Source organism: Bos indicus, chromosome 4 (genome assembly GCF_029378745.1).
Source record: "Bos indicus isolate NIAB-ARS_2022 breed Sahiwal x Tharparkar chromosome 4, NIAB-ARS_B.indTharparkar_mat_pri_1.0, whole genome shotgun sequence".
In the NCBI taxonomy this organism is placed as follows: Eukaryota; Metazoa; Chordata; class Mammalia; order Artiodactyla; family Bovidae; genus Bos; species Bos indicus.
This window is the reverse complement of record NC_091763.1, coordinates 81,334,542-81,354,107: the sequence shown is the minus strand read 5'-3', so window position 1 is coordinate 81,354,107 and position 19,566 is coordinate 81,334,542. Positions and strand designations below refer to the sequence as shown.

The window sequence follows — 19,566 nt, the reverse complement described above, 5'->3', positions numbered from 1 at the left end:
GGTAACAAGGTGTATACATATATATGTTAAAAAATTTTTTTTTTTAGTATTTATGTTGTGTAATATGGGGGGATTTAGATTTTTTTGTTCAGTAAAATTTTATGTTGTTAATAATCAGATGGAAAGTACCTTGACCTTAATTAGTAAATTTTGTTCTATTAAGACTTATGTGACACCTATATTTTGCCCCCCCCCCCCCCAAGTTATTTTTCTGTAGAAATTATCCTTTATTTGGGGCCAGATTTAGCAGTGTAGTCTTTCAGATTGCAATGAGTCACCTGAGAGAAAGTTTTAAAAGTCTTGGAGCAGAGGAAAAAGTAATTATATTAGAGGTCATCATATATTTTACTAATAAATAGTGCTTAGAACCAGTATTTAATTTTTATAGTTCCTTGTTGATATAAACCAATATATAAAATAGTATAGATGTTTGAGGCCACTTAGTATAAGGGAGACTACCTTATGCATAGAAACTTTGAAGTCAGTTATAGCATGCAGCAATAAAGTAATGTTTATAAAGATGATTCTGCATTATCAAAAGAAATTGAATTATAAAGCAAGGAATCATACTGTATTTTAGAGTTCTGTTTAAAAGAATCAACTAAGTTTTAATGATTAAAAGTAAAAATGTCCTTCCTTTGGAAAATTTATAAGTACTGAATTCTTCTTTTTTCCTACGAAGAAGTGGAATGAACAAACTTGTTATAGTGAATTTTCTCTTAAAATAGGATTTCTGTGTGTGTGTTTCAGTACACACACCAGGCTTCTTTGGTAGCTCAGATAGTAAAGAATCCACTTGCAAGTGGGAGACCTGGGATTCAGTCCCTATTGGGAAGATCCCCTGGCAAAAGAAATGGCTGCCCACTCTGGTATTCTTGCCTGGAGAATCCCATGGACAGAGGGGCCTGGCGGGCTACAGTCTGTGTGGTTGCAAAGAGTCGGACATGACTGAGTGACTAACACTTCAATACTTAGATTATCTGTTACAAAACTTAGTTACATCTGTTACATACAACTTAGTTGTATGTAAATTATGAAATCATTTAGTATTGAGGGAAGAGCACATAGTTTGGAGACAGCTAAACCAGATTTTGAATCCCAGTTTCAGTACTAGATAACTGTGCATCTTTGGACAAGTTAATATATATGAGCATATCTTCTTATCTGTTTAATGTCCAGAGTTTTTGCATCTGTTTAGAGAGATTTTATATATGTATAAGCAAATTAGGTGTATATTTAGTGTTCCCTCTTCATTTAAAAAAAAAAATGGCAGTGTAATGTATCAACCCTCATTATCTTGCTTTTTTTCATTTATGCATCTTATCATAAAATAACAATACATTTGGACCTACTGTATCCTTTTTAACAGTTACATGGTATTCTGTAGTTTGATAAATACCCCATAATTTATTTAACCAGAGACTTTTTGAACCATAAATTTATAATTTGGTATATTGGAAACCAAAATATATTTTGTGGGTTGTAATTTCAAGAGGTAGGAACTGAAATTATGAATTAAAAATAGGGGGATTCCCTGGTGGTCCAGTGGTTAAGACTCCAAGCTTCCTCTGCAGGGGCATAGGTTTGATACTTGGTTGGGGAACTAAGATTCCCATGAACTGCCTGGCGCAGCCAAAAAGAAAAAAATAAAAGTTTAAAATGTTATTTGGTTTTGTTAGTTGGTAACCTGATTTTACTTACTTTTCTAATAGGAGAAATGGTAGCCTTAAAAAAAGTGCGCCTGGATAATGAAAAGGAAGGGTTTCCTATTACAGCAATTCGAGAAATTAAAATTCTCCGGCAGCTTACCCACCAGAGTATTATCAATATGAAGGAAATAGTGACCGATAAAGAAGATGCTTTGGACTTTAAGAAGGATAAAGGTATGTGTGCATATTTATATAATCAGCTCTGTATTCATGATGTTGCTAATTTATATATTTTGGTATTGATTATTTAAGTATTTATTAGGTACAGTAAAACCATTGCCTTAATATCAAACTTATTAAATTTTTTTCTAAAAATTTATTTCATTATAGTTGATTTACAGTGTTGTAATAATTTGTGCTGTATAGACAAGTGATTCAGTTTTACATTTATATATGTTCTTTTCCATATTCTGATATGAATTTCATGTGATGATAAACAGAATATTGACTATAGTTCCTTGTGATATATAGTAGGACCTTGTTGTTTATCCATTGTATTTATAATAGTTTGCATCTGATAATCCCAAATTCCCAATCTTTCTGTCCCCCGTCTCCCCTCCTCCTTGGCAACCACAAGTCTGTTTTCTATGTCTGTGAGTCTGTTTTGTTCTGTAGGTAAGTTCACTGTGTCACATTTTAGATCTACATGTAAATGATAGCATATAATATTTGTCTTTGTATGACTTCACTTAGTATGATCATCTCTAGGTCCATCCATGTTGCTGTAAATGGCATTATTTCATTCTTTTCTGTGTCTGAGTGGTATGTATATACACCACATCTTCTTTTCTGTTCATCTGTCAGTGGACATTTGTGTTGTTTCCATGTCTTGGCTGTTGTAAATAGTGCTGCTGTAAACATTGGGGTGCACATATCTTTCTGAATTGTAGTTTTGTCTGGATATATACCCAGGAATCAGATTGCTGGATCATAGGGTAACTCTATTTTACTTTTCTGAGGAACCTCCATACTATCTTCCATAGTGTCTGCACCAACTTATATTCCCACCAGCAGTGCAGGACAACCTTTTCCTCCACACCCTCTCTAGCAGGTTATTTGTAGACTTTTTAATGCTGGTCATTTTGAACTGGTATGAGGTAGGTACCTCACAGTAGTTTTGGTTTGCTCTTCTCTACTAATTAGTGATGTTGAGCACCTTTTCATGTGACTGTTGGCCACCTATATGTCTTCTTTGGAGAAATGTCTATTTATGTCTTCTGCCATTTTTCAGTTTGGTTGTCAAACTCTATTTTAAAAATAGCTGTGTTGAATTATTTTACATGTATTACCTTACTGGTTTTTGAGTCACCTAAGTAAATGTCAAAGCATACTTAGTACCAGTATTACACGTAAAGCATTCACTAGTAATATTTGCTTTGGGGGGGGGGCTCAATATATAATTTTTAGTTAGTTTAGTCACTTAGTCGTGTTCGACTCTTTGCGACCCCATGAATTGCAGCACGCCAGGCCTCCCTGTCCATCACCAACTCCCGGAGTTCACCCAAACTCAAGTGCATCGAGTCAGTGATGCCATCCAGCCATCTCATCCTCTGTCATCCACTTCTCCTCCTGCCCCCAATCCCTCCCGGCATCAGGGTCTTTTCCAATGAGTCAACTCTTTGCATGAGGTGGCCAAAGTACTGGAGTTTCAGCCTCAGCATCAGTCCTTCCAATGAACACCCAGGACTGATCTCCTTTAGGATGGACTGGTTGGATCTCCTTGCAGTCCAGGGGGCTCTCAAGAGTCTTCTCCAACACCATAGTTCAAAAGCATCTGTTCTTTGGCGCTCAGCTTTCTTCACAGTCCAACTCTCAGATCCATACATGACTACTGGAAAAACCATAGCCTTGACTAGACGGACCTTTGTTGGCAAAGTAATATCTCTGCTTTTTAATATGCTATCTAGCATATCTATATCTATGCTATATAATTTTTAGTCTTTATTTTTTAGTGATTGAGAAGCAGTTTATAGTAGCAGTGTTAGACTATATTTACCTTACAATTTTAATGTTAAAATGCCTCAACTTACAAATAAAGTTTATGGCAGGCATATATATTTCTAAAAGTGTGGAGGCAAAAATTTTAACCTGAAATTGCTTTTTGATAAACTATAGTAGTATATGGTTGACTTTTAGCAAAAAGAGCTGAAAAGACACTAGCGTGCTTTTTGAAGTAGTTAAAAAGTAGTTATTACAGGATATATGATGGGTAAAAGAAATGCTCTCCCTCCAATAGGTTTTAGATCTTCAGAGTAAGATTTTGAAACCGAGATTGACACCCTGATAAATGGTTTTCAAAGAGTAGAATTCGTTTTCAAAAAAATAGGTTAAAGTAGGTATGTTCTGATTGAGCATGATTCTTAGCCTCCTCCCGTCCACAGCTATACACATCCACTATCTTATTCTTCTAGGGACCAAAGTATAAAAATGATTGATGTTATATATAGTAACCATTTCTTAGGAAGGAACCTATGTTTGAAAGTAGTCTGTATTTCTTATGGAGATCATCAGAATCATCTTTTTAATTGACATCACTTTCATTAGTTTTTTCCCCATAATAAAGCTAATTTCTTAGCCTGACTTTCAACCCAGATTGCCTTTTTCATGTTAGTTTTCATTATTTCTTACAGTGTAGTAGAAAGGAGACCTGTTTGACTTTGGTTGGAATGTCTGAAATTAGAGACTTAGCTTTTTAATAAGGTCTTTAGCCCTTCTGAGCCTGTTATTTCTTCACCCTTTAAAGGGAAATATTTCTCTTACTATGTAGTGAGAATTAAGATTTTATGAGTGAGGGTGTTGACAAATTTTGTTTTTTATTAATCTTGTACTATAGCCAAGTTAGTATAGTACTTTTCCTGTAACGTATCCTGGACTTCATATTTTTTCTGATCTGTGGATCACATCCTTGTTTATTTTCCCAAACCCAGCCCAAATCAGTTTTTCTGATTGCTTACCAAACTCAAGTCACATTGCTTGTTTGGTCAGATAGGCCAGTGTACTTCTTTGCCCTGCAGCCTTTCTTTACACTGGCAAATACCTCTCCGACCCCAACACACACACATTTGCGCACGTGCGCGCGCGCGCGCACACACACACACACACACGGTTTGAAGGCTAGTTTCTCATTCTCTAGGTCTCTACCTGAGTGTTGTTTAGTGAGGCCTTACCTGGCCTTATGATAGAAAGCAAAGAGTAGCTAAAGAGCCTCTTGATGAAAATGAAAGGGGAGCATGAAAAAGCTGGTTTAAAGCTCAACATTCAAAAAATTAAAGATTCTGACATCCAGTCCCATCACTTCATGGCAGATACTTGGGGAAACAATGGAAACAGCGACAGACTATTTTCTTGGGCTCCAAAATCATTGCAGATGGTGACTGCAGCCATGAAATTGAAAGATGTTGGTTCCTTGGAAGAAAAGCTATGACCAACCTAGACGTCATATTTAAAAGCAGAGACGTTATTTTGCAGACAAAGGTCCATTTAGTCAAAGCTATGATTTTTCCAGTAGCCATGTATGGATGTTGAGAGTTGGACCATAAAGAAAGCTGAGTGCCGAAGAATTGATGCTTTTAAACTGTGATATTGAACTCTTGAGAGTCCTTTGGACTGCAAGAAGATCAAACCAGTCCATCCTAAAGGAAATCAGTCCAGGTATTCTTTGGAAGGACTGATGTTGAAACTGAAGCTCTAGTGCTTTGGCCACCTGATGCAAAGAGCTGACTCATTAGAAAAGACCCTGATGCTGGGAAAGATTGAAGGCGGGAGGAGAAGGGGATGACAGAGGATGAGATGGTTGGATGGCATCACCGACTCAATGGACATGAGTTTGAGAAGCCTCCAGGAGTTGGTGATGGACAGGGAAGCCTGGCGTGCTACAATCCATTGGGTTGCAAAATGTTGGACACAGCTGAACGACTGAACTATACATGGCCGGTCTTCCCACTTTCCACCACAGTGTCCTTAAGAAAACAACATTAAGTGGTTTCACTGTATATTTTTGTACAGGATCACAGAGAGGCTAAAGGAGCTTTTTCTGAATTAACTGAGGGAATGCAGGAGAGACTAATTCTGAATTTTTTTCCTAATTCTTTTTTCATCTTTAAGCAATTCCGTTTCTTTTAAATTATTTTTGAGGGAATCTTTGAACTTTTTGTCCTTTATAGTCTTTTTATTTTTAATGTGAGGTATAAGAAAACATTTCCTGTACCTCTAGATCTTTAGTTTCTGTGGTGGGATGCAATTACTTGTTTCAATTTTAGTACTCTTGTGTGCATACTTCCCTGTTCATAACGTCAACTAAGCTATGAATTATGTTGCAGCAAAAGCTTTGCTTTGTTATTTTCTTCTTTCAACTGAGGATTATGAATTTACAGAATACTTTCTGAATGAATTTAATAATGTTCAATTAAAATTTTTAATGCAGTTTATAATTCTCTGATTAGAGGAGACTTTTTGTTTTACAGTTATATGAAGTATAAAGTAAAAACTTCAGTTATTGATCTCCATGTGCTGTGCTTGGTCGTTCAGTTGTGTCTGATTCTCTGCGACCCATGGACTGTAGTCCGACAGGCTGCTCTGTCCATGGAGATTCTCCAGGCAAGAATACTGGTTTGGGTTGCCATGCCTTCCTCCTGGGGATCGTCCCAACCCAGGGGTCGAACCCAGGTCTCCCACATTGCAGGCAGATTCTTTACCGTCTGAGCCACCAAAGGGAAGCCCAAGATTTGCTCTCCATATCAAAATGTAAATATTTAGTATTCAGGTTAAAAACAAAGACTGAAATAATAGTATCAATATAGCAAAATAGTATTTTCATGTTTAAAATTAACATAATATCCTGGATAAACAAACCAGTATTAAAATTACTTTGTGTAAATTGTTAGCTATATTACATTTAATACTAGTATTTGTTTAATGAGAGAATTGAGTAATTTTTTAATTTGGAGTTTTCCTGAAGATCAAGAAAACAGTTTAGTAATGCTTATGGCAAAATGTCACCTGGAGTGTGAAGTCAAGTGGGCCTTAGGAAGCATTGCTATGAACAAAGCTAGTGGAGGTGATGGAATTCCAGCTGAGCTGTTTCAAATCCTAAAAGATGATACTGTCAAAGTCCTGCACTCAATATGCCAGCAAATTTGGAAGATTCAGCAATGGCCACAGGACTGGAGAGATCATTGTCATTCGAGTACCAAAGAATGGTAATGCCAAAGAACATTCAAATTACCGACTGTGCAGTTACACTCATTTCACATGTCAGTAAGGTAATGCTCAAAATCCTTCAAGTTAGGCTTTAATAGTACATGAATGGAGAACTTAACATATTTACAAGCTCCATTTAGAAAAGGCAGAGGAACCAGAGATCAAATTGCGAATGTCCTTTGGATCACAGGAAAAGCAAGAGAATTCCAGAAAAACATCTGTTTCTACTTCATTGACTACACTAAAACCTTTGACTGTGTGGATCATAATCTATGGACAGAGGAGCCTGCTGGGTTACAGTCCATAGGGTCACAAAGAGTCGGACAGAACTGAAATGACTGAGCATGCACACATGCTGATATTTCATCGGTTTTGTGATGAGAGAATTATTGATTATTGATTGATTTGGTCATTTTTTTCATTCCACACACTGTGCCAGTTCAAGACTTGGGCTGACCAATACAGGATCCATTAGGCAATGTGGTTATTTGAATTTAAACTAATTAAAGTTAAATAAAATTAAAAGTTGAGTTCCTTGGTTACATTAGCGACATTTCAAGTGCTCTATAGTTGTATGTGACTACTGGCTAAAATTTGGATGGTGAAGCTATAGGTTGAAAGAAAGTGAAAGTCGCTCAGTCGTGTCCGACTCTTTGTGACCCCATGGACTCACAGTCCATGGAATTCTCCAGGCCAGAATATTGGAGTGGGTAGCCTTTCCCTTCTCCAGGGAATCTTCCCAACCCAGGGATCGAACTGAGGTCTCCCACATTGCAGGCAGATTATTTACCAGCTGAGCCACAAGGGAAGCCCAAGAATACTGGAGTGGATAGCCTATCCCTTCTCCAGTGCATCTTCCTGACTATAGAATATTTCCATCAAATCAGTAAGTTCTAATGAACAGTGCTTGAGATATACAAGGGAAAGAAAAACATCTGGTCTGTGAATCAACTGAGCTTCTGGGAACCAGACAGATCAGTGCTTGCTAGAACTAGATCAAACTAATACATGAATGACAAGCTTATTTCTGCCTAGAAATTTTCCTCTGTTAATTTGTAATCGTTAAAATTTCAGTTGTAGGTGGTGAGTTTTCAAGAGAAGTGAAAGAATTTAAATACAGGCTGTGGAATCTTATCTAATAAGCAGGAGAAACTTTGTTAAAGAGTCTGCACGTACCATCTCTATACTATGTCTTCTTTTTTCCCAACTTAAAAAAGTAATAAACTGGTTGTTGTATTAAAAATACAATTTTCATGTAATGGTGCAGTGTCTAGCAGGTTATTGATGCAGGATTGAAAGTCATTTGTAAGTTTAAATTTTTTATATGCTGCTGTGTATGTGCTCAGTAGTGTCTGACTCTTTGTGACCCTGTAGAGTTTAGTGCACCAGGCCATTCTGTCCATGGGATTTTCCAGGCAAGCATACTGGAGTGGGTTGCTATTTCCTACTCCAGGCAATCTTTGCAACCCAAGAGATTGAACCTGCATCTCCTGTGTCTCTTACATTGGAGGACTGCCTGTAGTATGGTATTAATTTTGTCATATAAAAGATAAAACTTGTCTCAGATGTTTATTTGTATCTGATATTTTATGTGAAATTTCCAGTTAAGGTATCTAGACCAGGGATGCAGAGTTTTAAGATCTTATACCCTCTTTTTGTGTAGCACTACTACTGTTTAGAATTAGTAACTTTTTGAGTGAGGCAGAGTATATCATGAGAAATGCTGAGCTGGATAACTCAAGCTGGAATCAAGATTGTCAGAAGAAATAACAATCTCAGATATGCAGATGATGCCACTCTAATGACAGAAAGTAAAGAGGAACTAAAGAGTTTCTGGATGAAGGTGAAAGAGGAGAGTGAACAAGCTGGCTTAAAACTCAGCATTCAAAAAACTAAGATCATGGCATCTAGCCCCATCACTTCATGGCAAATAGATGTGAAAAAAATGGAAACTGTGACAGACTTTATTTTTTGGGTTCCCAAAATCACTATGGAGGGTGACTGCAGCCACGAAATTAAAAGATTCTTGCTACTTAGAAGAAAAGCTATGACAAACCTAAATAACATATTAAAAAGCAGAGATAACAGTTTGCTGACAAAGGTCTGTATAGTGAAAGCTATGGTTTTTCCAGTAGCTGTGTATGGATGTGAGTTGGACCATAAAGAAGGCTGGGTGCTGAAGAATTGATGCTTTTGAACTGTGATGCTGGAGAATACTTTTGAGAATCCCTTGGACTGCAAGGAGATCAAACCAGTCAGTCCTAAAGGAAATCAACCTTGAATACTCATTGGAAGGCCTGATGCTGCAGCTCTAATACTTTGGCCACCTCATGCAAAGGGTTGACTCATTGGAGAAGACCCTGATGCTGGGAGAGGTTGAAGGCACAAGGAAAAGGGGACGACAGAGGATGAGAAGATTGGATGGCATCATCGACTTAATGGGCATGAGTTTGAGCAAACTCCAGGAGTAGTGGACAGGGAAGAATGGGGTGCTGTGTGCAATCCATGGTGTTGCAAAGTTGGACACAACTTAGGGACTGAACAACAATAGCAACTTTTTAAAGTGAGGCAGAGGAGGAGAAAGAAAAATACTAGACTTTATTTGATTAAAAAAGTGGTGTTTACTGGTTTAAATTTGGGAAATAACACATAAAGAATAAAATGACCCAGATATTATCACTATTGAAATTTTCTGTAATTTTCTTAATATCTCTTTTCTCTATACATGTGATTATTTATTCCCAAACTGAAGTTCTGCTTCTGTCATTAATAACTTGCTTTTTTATTGGCATAGTGTCACTTGGATAGACCATATTTCATTCCTCCATTGTTGCACATTTTATTTCTTTCAGGCATTTCAACTAGTTTCCTATACTGAAGAGTTATATTGGATAATTCTAGTAGTTATTGTAGCTTTTCATATACCTTTAACCAAACAGAAATTTATCTGCTAGAAAAAGTCCTAACAAGTTCTGAATTATAGATTTGATGAGAAATGAAGTAATGAGTGATAAACGATTCTGTATAATAAGCACGTATAATTCCAGCAGTCAGTGAGTCCATATGCCTTTTTGTATAAAACTTAATTTGCATCTGATTATTCCCTTAACTTCATTATAGAAATGGGATTACTAGGTCAAAGGATTTGAACTTTTGAAATTTCTTGACACATAACCACATTGTTTTCCAGACAGTTTGTGTCCATTTACGCTCTGAAAATTAGGGCAGCAATAGAACAGAATAGGAAAAAAAGGGAACTGCCTCCACTTGTTAAAGGGCATCTGTGAAAAATAAGGAGGTCTGCTCTTGCCACTTCTATTCAACATTACCAAGGCAATTAGGTAAAAAAATGAAACACAAAGTAACCATTTGGAAAGGAGGAAGTAAAACCAGCTCTAATCAGTTTGTGTGCATGTATACACAGTACAGAATATTCTGTGTAATCCACTAAAAATCTGTTAGAACTAATAAATGCAGTCAGCAAGGTGGCAGAAGATCAATATACAGAAATCTGTTTTTCTTTACACTAGTAGTGAACTGTCTAAAGTGAAATTAAGAAAACTTACATTAGCATTAAAAAGAATGAAATATCTAGGAGTAAATTGACTAAAAAATTGTAAGCCTTTGTACCCTGAAACTTTCTGCCATAAGGGTGGTGTCATCTGCATATCTGAGGTTATTGGTATTTCTCCTGGCAATCTTGATTCCGGCTTGTGCTTCTTCCAGTCCAGCATTTCTCATGATGTACTCTGCATAGAAGTTAAATAGGCAGGGTGACGATATACAGCCTTGATGTACTCCTTTTCCTATTTGGAACCAGTCTGTTGTTCCATGTCCAGTTCTAACTGTTGCTTCCTGACCTGCATACAGATTTCTCAAGAGACAGGTCAGGTGGTCTGGTATTCCCATCTGTTTCAGAATTTTCCACAGTTTATTGTGATCCACACAGTCAAAGACTTTGGCATAGTCAATAAAGCAGAAATAGATGTTTTTCTGGAACTCTCTTGCTTTTTCGATGATCCAGTGGATGTTGGCAATTTGGTCTCTGGTTCCTCTGCCTTTTCTAAAACCAGCTTGAACATCTGGAAGTTCACAGTTCACGTATTGCTGAAGCCTGCCTTGGAGAATTTTGAGCCTTACTTTACTAGCGTGTGAGATGAGTGCAATTGTGCGGTAGTTTGAGCATTCTTTGGCCTTGCCTTTCTTTGCGATTGGAATGAAAACTGCCCTTTTCCAGTCCTGTGGCCACTGCTGAGTTTTCCAAATTTGCTGGCATATTAAGTGTAGCACTTTCACAGCATCATCTTTTAGGATTTGAAATAGCTCAACTGGAATTCCATCACCTCCACTAGCTTTGTTCGTAGTGATGCTTTCTAAGACCCACTTGACTTCACATTCCAGGATGTCTGGCTCTAGGTGAGTGATCACAAGAGGAGAGTGAAAAAGTTGGCTTAAAACTCAGCATTCAGAAAATGAAGATCATGGCATCTGGTCCCATCACTTCATGGGAAATAGATGGGGAAACAGTGGAAACAGTGTCAGACTATTTTTTTGGGCTCCAGAATCACTGCAGATGGTGACTGCAGCCATGAAATTAAAAGACGCTTACTCCTTGGAAGAAAAGTTATGACCAACCTAGACAGCATATTGAAAAGCAGAGACATTACTTTGCCAACAAAGGTTCGTCTAGTCAAGCCTATGGTTTTTCCAGTGGTCATGTATGGATGCGAGAGTTGGACTGTGAAGAAGGTTGAGTGCCGAAGAATTGATGCTTTTAAACTGTGGTGTTGGAGAAGACTCTTGAGAGTCCCTTGGACTGCAGGGAGATCCAACCAGTCCATTCTGAAGGAGATCAGCCCTGGGTGTTCTTAGGAAGGAATGATGCTAAAGCTGAAACTCCAGTGCTTTGGCCACCTCATGCGAAGAGTTGACTCATTGGAAAAGACTCTGATGCTGGGAGGGATTGGGGTAGGAGGAGAAAGGGACGACAGAGGATGAGATGGCTGGATGGCATCACTGACTCTATGGACATGAGTCTGAGTGAACTCCAGGAGTTGGTGATGGACAGGGAGGCCTGGCCGTGCTGCAATTCATGGGTCGCAAAGAGTCGGACACGACTGAGTGACTGAACTGAACCCTGAAACGGATAAGGCAATGGCACCCCACTCCAGTACTCTTGCCTGGAAAATCCCATGGATGGAGGAGCCTGGTAGGCTGCAGTCCATGCGGTTGCTAAGAGTCAGATATGGCTGAGCAACTTCACTTTCACTTTTCACTTTCATGCATTGGAGAAGGAAATGGCAACCCACTCCAGTGTTCTTGCCTGGAGAATCCCAGGCTCAGGGGAGCCTGGTGGGCTGCCATCTATGGGGTTGCACAGAGTCGGACACGACTGAAGTGACTTAGCAGCAGCAGCAGTACCCTGAAAACTGCAAAATATCATTGAAAAAATATTAAGACCTAAATCAATGCAAGACATTGGATCAGATTCATAATACTCCCCAGTTTGATGTACGTATTCTATTCAGTCTCTTTCAGAATCCCAGCTGGCTTCCTTACAGAAACTGACATGTTGATCATAAGATTCATATGAAAATTCAAAATGTGAACTAGTAAAGCAAAAAAAAAATTAGAAAAACAAAATTGGAGGGCTCCTACAAAGTGGTCTCAAATATTACTACAAAACTAGAATGATCAGGACTGTGTGGTACTGGCTTTAAGATAAATATAGAGATCAGTGAAATACAATTGAGAGTCTAGAAACAGACCCTCTTAGTTATGGTCAGTTGATTTTTTTTATGAAGATACCAGGACAAGTCTATGGAAAAAAATAAGTTTTTTTAGCAATTAGTGCTGGGTCAAGTGGGTGTCTATCCACATGTAAAAGAATGAAATTGAACCCCTTTCTCACAGTATACACAGTAATTAACGGAAAATGGATCAGGAACCTAAATATAAGAGCTAAAACCATATAAAAGTGTTAGAAGAAAATCTAGGAGTAAACTTCATGGCCTTGGATTGGCCAAAGCCACCTTCGTTACGGCACTAAAAGGAGAAACCAAAGGAAAAAAATAATTTATTGGACTCGATGAAAATTTAAAACTTTTTTCCTTTGGTGGACCCATTGGAAAAGTGAAAAGAGAACTCACAATGGGAGAAATATATAAATCATATATCTGATAAGAGGCTTGTATCTAGACTATATAAAGAACTCTTAGAACTAAATGCAAAGGATTTCGGTGGACATTTCTCTGAAGAAGATATGCAAGTAGCCTATAAGCACATGAAGAGATGTTCCAGATCATAGTCATTAGGGAAATACTGATCAGAACCACAATGAGATACCACCTTATTCACACTATCAGTTGACCATAATTAAAAGGATAAGTAATAACAAGTGTAGGGGGAGATGTGGAAAAATCAGAAGACTCGTACATTGTTGGTGGACTGTAAATAGTACAGTGGACTCCTTTGAGAAGCAGCCTGGAATTTCCTCAGATTATTATATGTGACCCAGAACAGCTTCTACTCCTAAGGATATATCCAGTAGAAATAAAAACAGGGTCTACACAAAAACTTGTATACTGATGTTCATAGCAGGATAATTCACAGTAGCTCCGAAGTGTAAAGAACCCAAATGTGAATCAGTTGATGATAAGCAAAGTCTGTTATATTTATACAGTTGAGTATTACTCTGCCATTAAAAGGATTGAAGTACTTACACTAACAAATTGGGTAACTTAGATGAAATGCACTCATTCATAAAAGCACAGAACCTACCAAGAATCATGAGGAAATAGAAAATCTAAATAGACATATAACTATTAAAGAGAAGCATCTGTACTAAAAAAAAATCTCTAGACTTCTGGTTCAGTGACAACTAGGTGTTGAACAGCCATCAACAGGAGGACACTGGAACCCAGCAAGAAAAGATACCCCGGGTCCAAAGACAAAGAAGAAGCTACAATAGGATGGTAGGAGGGGCACAATAATGATAAAATCAAATCCCATACCTGCTGGATGAGCAAGCTACAAACTGGAGAACAGTAATAGCAAAGAACTTATCTCATTGTTGTGAAGGTTCAGAGCCCCATGTCAAGCTTCCCAGCCTGGGGATCCAGCTGGGAATCTGAGCTTGAAGACCAGTGGGATTTGATTACAGATAGATCTTCCACAGGATGGGGGAAACAGAAGTTCCACTCTTGGAAGGCACAGACAAAATCTTGTGTACACCAAGACCCAGGGGAAAGGAACAGTGACCCTTCAGGAGACTGAACCCAGACCTACCTGCTAGTGTTGGAGGGTCTCCTGTAGAGGTGTGGTTCAGCAGTGGCTTGCTGTGGGGATGGGGGCACTGGAAGCAGCAGTCCTGGAAAGTGCCCTGTGAAGTAATTCCTCTTGGAGTTTGCCATTAACCCTACCATAGAGCCCAGGGCTGGGTCATCTCAGGCCAAACAACTAACAGAGAAGGAGGGAAACCCCACCCATATGCAGATAATTGGATTAAAGCTTTATTGATCAAGGCTCTGCAAGACCAGAGCAAGACCCAGTTTTTCCCATTCAGTCTCTCCTATCAGGAAGCTTACACAAGCCTGTTAGCCTCATCTCCTGTTAAACAGAAGCAAGAGGAACCACATTCCCATAACTGCTAGTACGAAAACCACATTACAGAAAGTTAATTAGGATGAAAAAGCACAGAGTTATGTCCCAGATGAAGGGACAAGGTAAAACTCCAGAAAAACAACTAAATGAAGTGGAGATAGGTAGCATTCTAGAAAAAGAATTCAGAATAATGGTAGTGAAGATGACCCAGAATGGAGAACATGCAAGATATGTTTACCAAAGACCTAGAAGAACTAAAGAACAAACAAACAGAGATGAACGTTACACTGGAAGGAATCAATAGCCGAATAACTGAGGCAGAAGAACACATAAGCAACCTGGAAGAAGAATGATGGAAATCACTACCACAGAACAGAATTTAGAAAAAATGAAAAAAAATGAAGATAGCTTAAGAGACCTTTGGGACAACATTTGCATTATTGGGGTGCCAGAAGGAGAAGAGAGAGAGAGAGAGGACCCAAGAAAATATTTTAAGAGATAATAGCTGAAAACTACCCTATCATGGGAAAGGAAATAGACAATCATGTCCAGGAAGTGCTGAGTGTCCCCAGGCAGGATAAATCCAAGGAGGAGCACAATGAGACAGATTGTAATCAAACTGACAAAAATTAAAGACAAAGATAAAATATTAAAACCAACAAGGGAAAAACAAAAAGTAACACACAAGGGACCTTCCATACTGTTACCAACTGATTTCTCACCGGAAACTCTACAAACCAGAAGGGAATGGCATGATGTGTTTAAGGTGATGAAAGGGAAGAACCTACAACAAGAATACTCTACCTAGCAAGGCTGTAGTTCAGATTTGATGGAGAAATCAAAAGCTTTCCAGACAAGCAAAAGTTAGGAGAGCAACACTACCGAACCAGCTATATACAACAAATGCTAAAGGAACTCCTCTAGCCAAGAAACACAAGAGAAGGAGAAGACCTACAGAAAATAACCCCAAAACAATTAAGAAAATGGTAATAGGATGATAAATATTGATCATTACCTTAAATGTAAATGGATTCAGTGTACCAATCAAAAGACATAGATTGGCTGTGTGGATGAAAACGTGCATGTATGCACTTCCACTTACCACATCACTCTACATAACCCCTTAAATTGTATGTAATTATTTTCTCTTGTTAGGTTAGTCATGTTTCCATTATGGCTTGCGATTATAATTATCTTTTGATTTTTGCCTGGCTATTGATTGTGAAAATTGATAAAATCTTTTCTTTGATTATGTAACTATTCGCTTAGTACCATTGTGTTATGATTGGTCAACAGAAAATCATTGAATTCTTTATCACTGAAACTAGCATTTAATAGAAAAACCTGTAATCACTTCTAAAAATCCAGATGCATATCAGGATTATCTTGGAAAATTTTGGAAAATACAAATGCCCAAGTATTGCTTCTTTCTCCAAGGTTCCAGATGTGTTTCTAATGAGCAGCCATGTTTAAGAAGAATTGGACTGTATGACTTTACTTTTATCTAGTTTGTTTCACTTTTTGTATTTCATATTCAGTGTTCCCATTTCATTTAGTTTTTGTTTTCTAGGTTCTCTCTCTTTTTTTTGATGTTCTTTCTCAACCCTTTATCAAGAAAGTATAAAAGATTTTGCATAAATATATATGTATATAAATAGTATGTATAATATATGTTTCAGAAAACTGAGGAGTTTTTGCCTAGCCAAAATATTTATGACATTTTGATACCACTTGTTTGAGTTAGTATGAATAGTTTGCTAGATTTATAATTTATATTCACTCGAACTTTGATATAATTCCATATATTTCGGCATTTAATATTGCTGTTAAAAATCTAGGAAGTTTATTATGTTAGTTATCTTTAAATAAAAAATTTGAATGAGGCTTGAAATTTCTAACCCAATTCTGAGAATATAAAGAGATACCATGTTGCTGAAAAAAAAAAAAAAAAAAAACCCAGGAAATTAACATGTGATACAGTATTATTAACTAAGTACAGATTTTGTTCATATTTCACAACACATAAAAAAATTTTCAACAAAAAATGCCCAGGTCCAGATGGTCTTGCTGATGATTTCTGTCAAAAATTTAATGACAAATTAACACTAATCCTATCCAGACTCTTCCAAAAAATTTAACAGGAGAAACACTTCAAACTCATTCTCTAAGCCTAGCATTACTCTGTTACCAAAGCTCGGCAAAGACTACAAGAAAACTGTAGAATAATACTTCTGATGAATATTCAACAGACTAAATTCAGCAATGTTTTGGAAGGATTATACACTATGATCAAGTGAGATTTATTCTTGGGTTGCAAAAATGATTCAGTGTATTAAAATCAATGTAATATATTATTACAATGAAGGGGAAAAAAAATCATGATAATCGAGACTAAAAATTTGTCTTAGTCTCTTAGTCTCTATTTCTCAAAAAGAGAAAAAACATTTGGCCATTTAATGCACTTTTATATAATAGAAACAGTCAACAAACTAGGAATAGAAGGAAACTGTGTCAACATATTAAAGAGCATATATGAAAATTCCACAGCTAACATGATGCTTAGTGATGAAAGACTGAAAGCTTTTCTAAAATCACGTAGAAGACAAGACTATAGTTTCCCCATGCTATCTGAAAACTGAGGGATCTTGTGAAGCCTTCTGTAAGTGAATGGTGTAAAGGGAAGAAACAATTACTTTAGGACACATCTTGCTAATAAAATCAAAAAATAAATTGAGATAAAGTACAGCTATGGCAACCTGATGCTAAGACTGTGAGTATAGTTGCGAGGGAAGGAGCTTGGTAGTGCCACTCTCATTGCTCAGAGTGCATTCTGCCTCTGTAATGGATCAGTGTAAAATCAATACTGAATGCTATTTTTGCTTTTTACCTTTTTTGGTAACAGTAAAACTCCTCTTACAGTTAGTGAAAACAGATACTAATGTAGGTCTTCTATAAAAAGCAAAGTGGTGTAAAATGAACTTTCTAAAAATGGGATATACCTGTACCTGCTTTTGATGCTTCTGTTCAGCATGGTGATAGAATTTCCAGAGCAAGAAAAAGAATAGATGCCCAAATAGGAAAATAAGAAATAAAATTATGTCTTTTTATAGATAACATGATTTTATGTGTAGAAAACTCTGTTTCACACACACATGCACACAGTTAGAATTAATGAATGCAGCAAAGTAGCAGGGAACAAAATCAACATCCAAAAATCAGTTGCATTTCTATACTCTTAACAGTGAAAAATATGAATTAAAAAATGTAGAAAACAATTCTATTTACAATAGCATCATAAAGAATAACAGGAATAAATTAGTCAAGGAAATGAAAATGTTTTACACTCAAAATTACAAGACAGGAAGCTAAGGACACCAATAAATTACAGATATTTGTGTTTATGGATTAGAAGACTTAATAGTTGTAAGGTAGTAATACTACCCAAGGTAGTCTGCAAATTCAGGGCAACTCTAATGAAAATTCCAACAGTGATTTTTTTTCAGAAAAAGGTTTATTTGTTTTATTTAAAAAGTATAATGTAAAATATCAAACCTATGCATAAATTTAAAAATAGTATAATGAAATAACACTCCATGTACCCATGGCCCACCTTTACCAATTATCAACTCATGGCCAGTCTTGTTTGTATATGATCCATATCACAGTGATCTAAACTGCAATCTTAGGAATCTAGAAAAAGAACAAATTAATCTCCAAGTAAATAAAAACAAGAAAATCAAGAGTGGAAATCAGTGAAATAGAAAACAAATATGGTAATAGATTGAAAGTGAAAGTGAAGTCGCTCAGTCGTGCCTGACTCTTTGTGACCCCATGGATAGTAGCCTGCACCAAGCTCCTCCGTCCATGGGATTTTTAAGGCAAGAGTACTGGAATGGGTTGCCATTTCCTTCTCCAGGGAATCTTCCCAACCCAGGGATTGAACCCAGGTCTCTCACATTGTAGAATAAAACCAATATGTGATTGTTCGAAAGTGGGAATATCACTTCAAAAGTGGGAATATCACTTCCAACCCTACAGATGTTAAAATGATACAGGAATTATGACAACTTTATATTCATAATTTCAACAACTTAGAGGAAATGGACACATTCCTCAAAGGGGAGAAAAAGCAGGGCAATGATAAATCTGAGTAACCTTTGTGAAAGGGTTGTTGGACCCAGTGTGTGTGTGTGTGTGTGTGTGTGTGTGTGTGTGTGTGTGTGTAGGGTTCCCCACCTCAAGAGTCAATTCTTAAAGCACCCTGCTGGTGTGGTGTCTCAATTCTGACACTGTCTACTAGAAGTTAGAAGCAGATTCCAAAGGTGTAGGGCTCAGTCCCGCAAAACTGCAGTCTACTTCAGATGCTGGTCACAATCCCAGGTTGTTACCAGCACTTCTGACCAACCAGCTATAAATCAGAAGTTTCCACAACCCCCTTCTTGGGTTCATTTAACTTGGTATAACAGCTCAAAGAACTCAGGAAACTTCATTTATTCATTGGCTTACAAATTTATTACAACTTGACAGTAAGCGATATGAATCAACAATCAGATGAACAGATACATATGGTGAGGGTCCAAAAGGGGGAGTTTCTGTCTTCGTGAAGCTTAGGGTCTGGCATGGTACACAGGGAGGCATACTGCTTCCCTAAAGGGGAAAACTCTTGAAAACCCTTGGCCCCCGTTTTTTTGGTTGTTGTTGTTGTTTTGTTTTTATGCAGGCTTCATTACATAGCCAAAATTGATTATTAACTTACTGGCCATTGATGATCAATACTACCTCTGGCCCCTTCCTCCAGAGTGGTTGCATCGGTTTCATTCCCAGCAACAGTGGAGAAGGGTTTGCTTTTCTCCGCACCTTCTCCAGCATTTATTATTTGTAAACTTTTTAATGATGGCCATCTTGACTGTTTGTCTTTTTAGTGATTTATATGGAAAGTATCCTGCGATCTGGTTTTGTTGTTCTCGGTGTTTTTCTTATGTTATTGCTTAGTATTTGTTGAGTTGAATTGAGAAAAATATTTATGAAACAAATACTGTATTGTTTTCTGTTCCAG

General features: G+C 37.3%; 1 protein-coding gene across 4 annotated transcripts in view; it reads left to right on the top strand.

The window, feature by feature from the left end:
* CDK13 (cyclin dependent kinase 13) overlaps positions 1 to 19,566 on the top strand; it is a 122,109-nt gene that overhangs the window by 42,101 nt on the left and 60,442 nt on the right. For all 4 annotated transcript variants that reach the window (XM_019958980.2, XM_019958979.2, XM_070787280.1 and 1 more), the window contains exon 5: positions 1,713 to 1,883. In XM_019958980.2, the coding sequence (XP_019814539.2) occupies positions 1,713 to 1,883 (171 nt within the window). The remainder of the gene's footprint in view (positions 1 to 1,712; positions 1,884 to 19,566) is intronic.